General features: G+C 38.1%; 1 protein-coding gene across 1 annotated transcript in view; it reads right to left on the reverse strand.

Annotated features, from left to right (window-relative positions):
- Positions 1–7,737, reverse strand: part of LOC110051615 (endothelin-converting enzyme homolog) — a 26,343-nt gene continuing 18,606 nt past the window's right edge. Inside the window, exons 13-20 of the mRNA XM_089289477.1 lie at positions 6,846–6,904; positions 6,510–6,561; positions 6,002–6,069; positions 5,463–5,587; positions 4,973–5,038; positions 4,451–4,546; positions 3,906–3,982; positions 1–2,636 (exon numbers count right to left, since the gene is read on the reverse strand). Coding sequence (XP_089145603.1) covers positions 2,537–2,636; positions 3,906–3,982; positions 4,451–4,546; positions 4,973–5,038; positions 5,463–5,587; positions 6,002–6,069; positions 6,510–6,561; positions 6,846–6,904 — 643 coding nt within the window. The 3' untranslated portion in view covers positions 1–2,536. The remainder of the gene's footprint in view (positions 2,637–3,905; positions 3,983–4,450; positions 4,547–4,972; positions 5,039–5,462; positions 5,588–6,001; positions 6,070–6,509; positions 6,562–6,845; positions 6,905–7,737) is intronic.

A 7,737-nucleotide genomic window follows, 5' to 3' on the forward strand; every position in this document is an offset into this window, starting at 1 on the left:
TACTTTGCATCTCTTACCCTATAATGTTACATACAGCAAACAAACTAACATACTTTACATTTACAACAATCCGTGATTTTACTCGACTGTAAATAAAAAGCCTACCTTGCTATCTTAATTTAAATCAAAACAGCAAAATATTACAATAAGAAATCCTGTAGTTTTGTCGAAAGTTTTGAAGCGACATGAAAAACAGAAAATGCAAAGTCAATGGGGGACAGGGCCCCTTAGAACTTGCTGGGATTCCTGACAATATGGTTGCTGACATTTAAAAACTGAACTATAATCCAAAATGAAGCAATCAAGACTAACTGATTTTTCTATTTGAAATCAGATGAAATCTAATTAACGAATAATGGTTGTTAACTAAAGAAAAAAGAAAAGAAAATAATCCACAAACGTTAACTACTCAGTTATTACAAACATTACCAAACGCATTTATTAACATAATGAAGCCGTTTTTATAGACCTACGCTAATTGAAAATAACAAAAGCAAAACACACGCAGTTAGGTGCAAAAAGTAAAGGTAGGTAAGGTTTGCATAGGAGCCAAGTGGCCCATCAGGCCAGAGCTTATCCCCTATTATGTAGCATGAAGCGACTAGGACTTTTTCTACTCCCCCCGGGATGGGATGCTGGTCTATCGCAGGGTTACCCCTAGCATTAAATTTTCCGGTACTCATTTATACAACTGGGTAAAGAGAGGTACTCTGAGGGTAAAGAGTCTTGCCCAAGAACACAACACAATGTCGCTGGCCTGGGCTCGAACCCGGACCACTCGACGCGGAGACAAACGCACTGACCATGAGGCCACCGCGCCTCCCAGTTAGGTACAAAAACGTAACTGAAATTATGTCAAATTGCAAAGCCTAAAGGCTCCTACGCTTTTGAGAAGATTTTATATTATCACTTGTAGGGAGAATCCTTAATTGGACTCGCATTCATACATTACTTAACCTACAGAAATCCACCCAATGTAACCTACGAGATTATGTTCTAGAAAACTAAAAACTATTATTGTACTTCCTCAGTAGCTTAAACTGTGGCTCAAGAGAATGGAACTTATGACAAGCTAGCCTACTTAGCGTTAGGGTTACCTGTCGTGACTCGTAACCAGTCACACGTTTCTATGGAAACCAACCCCGCAGTTCAGAAATTACCGGTTTGTCACAATTTCGATACCTAAGGGTGACAACTCTATGTGGGAACTGTTTCACTCCTACGACGATGGAAACTCTTTCTTGACGGCTTAGAATACAATACCCAAAGAAAACACTCCACTCACAAAGTTAAAAAGAATGCAAGTTCAAAGCTTTTGACCGTTTCACGTCTTCAGTCACGTGGCAATAAAAGATTGGATGTGTGGGGCGGGGAACTTATCGTACCCACCCCTCCCCCCCCCCCCAAAAAAAAAAAATTCCGTTCAGATCGAGAACCCGTGGGAGCTAAGAGATAAAAATCAAGTAGGCCATCCATATAAAACGTCATCGTCAAGTTTTGAATATTGATGAGTACTGCGACCTCCGTCCCCGTATTCAATAACTTATTGCCACGTGACTAAACAAGGTTGCCTAGCAACTGAGCGGAATTATAAACTGTTCACTCGCTAAGCGAGGGCGGAGTACAAGGGCCGAAAGTTTTAAACTTCCTTTAAAAGTTATAAAAAGTTTAACGAGTATAATATGGCCAAGACTAGCAAGATGTCAGCTTTAAATGGAGACCTTTTTGAGTGAGCTCACTGCAGTCCCACAGAAAATACAACTACGCGTGGCCATCCATATAAAATGCCAATGTCAAGTTTTGAATAGTGATGGGTGCTGCGATCTCCGTTCCCGAATTCAACCACTTATTGTCACGTGACTGAACAAGATAACCTGAGGACTGAGCAAAATTATAAACTGTTCACTCCTGAAATGAGGGCGGAGTAAAACGGCCCGAAGTTTGAAACTTTTCAAAAAGGTTTTAAAAGTTTGGATAGAAATACTCGAGTTTAAGGTGGCCCAGACTAGCCATATGTATGCCTTATAACGGGTGGACTTTCCACAGTTGCGTCCGTTTGAGTGAGTTCACTGTAGTCTCACGGAAAATGGAACTACGCATACTTCACGTTGCTATTCATTCTAACAGGGTCTTGATAAGACTTGGTTTTATTTTTACTGTAAGATTAGAAATGACTCTGGCTTTATAACTGACACCTGAGGTCTGAGAGCTACAACGCTTATTGATAGCTTAAAAAATGGGCTGAAATTATAGCTTAGATTCCAGTCAGCAACTTATCCAGACCCTCTAACATTGTACCCGTTACGTTATTGCAATAGACCATTCTCGGTATTGGACTGGAACTAACTTGCAATGGAGGCTCGTGCTGCGGAATATCATTAAAACGAAACTAATGTCATTTGCATTTGAAGACTTTCCGCATTAGCCCCAGTTGCAAGCTAGTTCCAGTCCGATACCGATAATACGAAAATGGTTTGTAAAAATGCACAAGATGTAAGAATTAATCACGAGCAAAAGTGGAAATAACGACCCGAGATTACCACACCGAGCACTTGGTATACGGGTTGATATTACTTCCACGCTTACAACCGAACGCGTCTGCAAATTTCTGAAAGTTGGACAGCGGACCAAGTACCCTGCGAAAAAATGGAAGGTATGTGAACAAACAAGACTCAAAGGAGGACTCTAAAATGGTTAAAAGTGATTCAAAGATAGTACGTTGCTCTGGGGTAGAAAGTGTACAACCCATTTTAATAACGTTAGTCTACAGCAAATCGTGTCTACTTCTGGCATAACGGCGTGACAACACAGATCCAAAGGAAGGTTATTTGAGGGTCTCGTAATGTCAATGAGGTTTAACAATCATCCATTTAACGGCCTAAAAGCTAATAGTCAAATGCGAAAGCAGATTACTGTAAAGAGAGGCGGCTGAAATTAGTCTTCAAATGTCTAAACATCTGCTGGCTCAAAAGCTAACGGAGAATTGAACAATGCCTGAAAATACTGTACCAAGTTCAGATCAGTTAAAATTTCCCCATACAAACTTAGGCACAAGCTCGTAAGGCAGAAATATTAACAAACCAGGGAGGCGGGCACCAAGTCGGCATATCAATTTGTCATCATGATGCTAGGATACGGAGACGAAATGCTGCCAATCAACCTTCAACAATCAAGGTCTGTCTACCCATTTTTATCATACTAGATGAGATCATCTTGAATTCGAAACCCTGACGCGCTGGGGACTAAGCTTAAAGTCTTAATTTTTCTGTTAACAATCTTAAAATGTTTTTTTTTTTTTTTTTTTTTTGTTAGCTCATGGTGGCTCAAAACAGTTTCCAGCACTCTCCAAGAGTTAGATTTTATGGGTAATAAATTATAATTATGCACTCTTTATCAATTGATGCTATAGTCATGTATAAATAGACTGCCCAATCAATGGTGAACACGTTATTATCATTTCCATGACACAATAGGTTATCATAGTACCTGTATGACAAGCTAAAAACACCCTTTATTGTAGCTTTAAGAGCTTGCTATTCGAAAAAGGCACGGTGATTTTTTTTTAATATATTATCAAATTTTGATTAGCAAGATAAGACGCAACTTTTAACAAAGGTTTTAAAAAATCTGTCTACGGAGTTGAGAGTCACCTCAAAGTTTTGAAAATTTAAGTTGGCTCTGAACCTTGTGAAAAGAATTTTTTGGACTTAGCCAAAAGTTGTGTCTTATTCTGTTAATCAACATTTGACAAAATAAAAAACTTTCACTGTGCCGTTTTTGAAATATAAGTACTTAAAGCTAAAATTAAGGGAGTTTTAGCAGGTCATACTGATGCTATGGTAACCTATTGTGTCACAAACATGATAAGCACGAAACGTAGCATTGAAGAGTTGAAAGATTCATACCTATATTTTGGATATGAATGTACGTCATTCTTCACCTGGAAAAGAGCAGCTTGCTTCTTGTAGACACTACACCATGGCTAACATAAAGAAACAGTCATGTGAAAAGTATTGCTGTAAAGAAAATACTTTTCGACTAACGACTTTCACACATCAGAGGATAAATGTTACCTATTCTTGAAGTATGCGAGGTTGACCTTATTATTACCGAGTCCTAGTTAGAGTTTTCAGTCCGTAGTATAGCGGGAAGTTTGTTGGTTTAACAACGATTATTATTTGCATTATACATTGATATTATTGGTCCAAGCTGCACGTGCATTATCATTTTCCAATCTTGTATTGTCCATAACAAATTAACGAGACCAATTTTGACACAGCAATGACGAGACCAAACTGGTCACTAAGCAACAAGACCATCCAAGGGAAAACTGGGCTACCAAAACAGTTTCATTTTGGTTTCACTTTTTTTAGCTTTTACCGAACGTTACATGCTACTACAACGTCTAATAATTAAAAAGAATTCAAATGCCAAAGAGTGGCAAGCCTACCGTAGCATATCCGATAAAGAAAAGCTGGTCCACACTGAAATCCAGGCCAGGCAACCGTTCCTCTTTTCCATTGTCCTTGACCCAAGATTGATAAGCCTAAATATTCAGTTAGAGTGGATCAAGAAGGAAATTGTTTATGTGTAAGGTGTTAAGTGCCAAACAAGCATACGACCTTTCAGTAATAAAAGGAACGCTTAAAGATTGAATAAAGCTTGGATTTCGGCTGCAGGTAGAAAATTACAAGATTAATGGAAAGATGTGGGCTTCTAGACATTTACGTTCTATTTACTATATTCAAGACAGCGGATCCAAGACAGTAACTGTTCGACATCATAGAGGATCACAAGAGATTGTTTTGTCCGCTTTTTCACTTCGCCATTTATTTTTCTTTGCTTTTATCCCTTTGTGTTAGTCTAAAACGCGTTAGGAATGGTAAATACTTTATCTGCTATTAGATAAACATGTCAACTTTATCTTCAGCTGACTAGAATCAGAAAATAAATTACTAAAATGATGGCTTACCTCATAAGCAAGCTTTATCCCTCCATTATCAGCTATGTTTTCATTCAAAGTTTGTTTGCCATCTATCTGCAAGACAATAATACAAGACAAAGTTGTTTTACGTCTTCAAACTTTCAAGTCCATGGGTGGGTCCTATGGAATGTGGGACTATTAAAGAACAAGGTATTAAGCAGGCATACAATTTAAAGGAGGTTCTACCTAGCTTTCAGTATGTGGGTGGAATATGTCAGATTGTAATTAGAACATGGTGGAGGCATGTCAAACAAAATGTATGAAGCCCTTTTATCTTCTAACAGCTGACGGTGTGAAAGAGTAATGACCTGGGCCGGGAATGATCAAAAGAAAGCCATTGAGCAGTACTTTCAGGGAATATAAGTTACAAATCAAAGTGGTTGTAACTGTAAATGCGTGATGAAATGACAAAAGAATGTGAGACCACTAATTAGGATTTTTAGTACGTTGTCAACGTGTGAAGTTTTGTCTTGCTTACATTCTCTCCAAATACTTGATAGTTGTTGTATTGATTCACCAGACATTCAGTTCTTTCCACGAAATCCAGCTTCGAACGGAAAGACCACCAATCCTTCACATTTCCATATTTATCAAACAATCGCCCTAAAAACGTAAATTATTTATCAACAGCTTTTAGAACTTCCACAATTTATCCCTCAAATATTTGAGTTATATGACGACTCTTGACGAGGGTAATGATCTCCCGGCGTAAAAGTTTCAACAGTGCCTTCTGCGAATATCCATCAGACTCCTAGAAAGACGATCTAATACCTTATACAAATATGAAGTTTTAAGCATGGTACAGGTCTGAGACGTCAGGTTTGAAATACGGTATGGAAAAACATACATTTTAGTCATAAATAGACCAAGAGCATTTGCAGCCTGGGCGTCTCACTCCTACCAAACATTCCGGAAAGGCATGGGAGGGAAACAAAACTAAAAATAGGGAACAGCTACAGATAACCCACCAATTACTGATCAAATTAATTGACATACATTATATATAGCCATAACTACCTGTGCTGTCAAATCCGTGAGTAATTTCGTGTCCAATAACCATTGCCAATGATCCATAGTTGAGATATCTAGAAGGACAGCATCGCACAATGAGTTTTATTGAGGTAACTTCTTATACTCCAGGCAACTTTGATTGTGTAAGAACGGGTCTTAATGAGTGGCAAGCAGTGATAGGGAAGGTCGAATATGACAGCCTGAATTTGTTTTCAAATTTAATAACGTTTAAATTAGAAACTATTTTTGAAACTGATTAAAAAAAAGTGTTCTGATCTCTAGATCATAGGACCTCAGCATAACACCTCAGAACACCTTTTTAGATCAGTTTCAAAAATAGTTTCACGTCTTAAGTTAACAAGGTTACTGATCGCGTAAATAACATTAACATGGCTATGTTTGTCGTGTTACTAACCCGACGAGAGAGGAAAGAGGAAGGAAAATAGTTCGTGTATCTCTTGACCCCACACCAGTCTTTCTTAGAATCCCAGTGAACGTTTTCATTATTACTTACTTTGGGTAACCTTTTCTGTAAAACGGAGATTGCAGGATTCCAGCCAAAAATACTGCGAAGAAAAAAACAATAATAATACCAAATAACTACAATTATATAGATTTACCAACAAATTGTTAGTAATTAGACGTTTGCCGTGATACATCATCTAGCTGAACAATTTGTAAAGAGGTAAATTTTCAAAGCCTTTTTAAAATTTGGCAATAATTTTTGAGGAACAAAAAGAAAATTTGTCTTGTAGACCGAATGTTATTTCTTTGATGTTTATTCTCTTTATTTGTAGTACAGCGGCCAGTTTCCAAAAAACGTCATGTTTAATTATGAAAATTAACCCACCTATTCGGTTTTGTTGTGGACTATAATATCCATTGACCTCTGCAGGACTTTCGGCCCATCTAAGGAGAGCATGCAATGGTTAAACTTATAAACGGCATGACGCTGCAAGTGGTAGCAAAGCACAGAGAAGTAGAAGAAGAGAAGAGAATATATGTAGTACGTCTTCACTGCCTCGTGGACACAGTGTACCCAGGACTGTGGTATCAACTAATTATCAGCCTGAATTTCCTACAAGTGTTAGTTAAAGTTAACTCTCGTTTCCTGCAAGCGAAAGTCAACTTTCACCATGTTTACTTGAGCTCGAGACTCGGGCACGTAGTGCTCGCATGTTTTACGCGTTTCCTTCCTCTATCACAAACACAGTTATGTAATTTTACAAAGCAAGTGAAACAGTACTAGTTTCCTTGTTTTACTTCCTGATTTTTGCTAGAGTCAGAATGAGTTAGAACTAAATGTACTAGCGACGTACGTCACTCACTAAATCAACATAGATTCGCACTGAATATATAGCCAAAGTTACTACAGCCTTCCCAAATCATATCAATGCACAGACTGGCAATGTACCACACCTGTTTTCTATTAATTTTGCAAGCACGGGGCTTCGGATTAAGGCTTCGTGCAATGAGCTATTTTTGAAGTATTAAAAGTCTCACATGGCAACGAGGCTGAGGGAAAAATAACATCGAGATTCAGGGATGAACTTAGGATCTCTCTTGTTTTAGCTCGCTAAGCCTCGACGCCATATCAGAATATTTCGAAAATGTTCAATTACAATTTGCGTAAATCTTCTAAACTGTGCAGGTGTAGTTTAATCTACTTTGTTCGACCCATAAAAATTACGAATCCAGTAAATGTTTCCCCATGGTATGTACTTAACAAATAAAAGCCCCAT

The sequence above is a fragment of the Orbicella faveolata genome, unplaced genomic scaffold (genome assembly GCF_042242905.1).
Source record: "Orbicella faveolata isolate gen_17 unplaced genomic scaffold, um_ofav_v1 contig_2, whole genome shotgun sequence".
In the NCBI taxonomy this organism is placed as follows: domain Eukaryota; kingdom Metazoa; phylum Cnidaria; class Anthozoa; order Scleractinia; family Merulinidae; genus Orbicella; species Orbicella faveolata.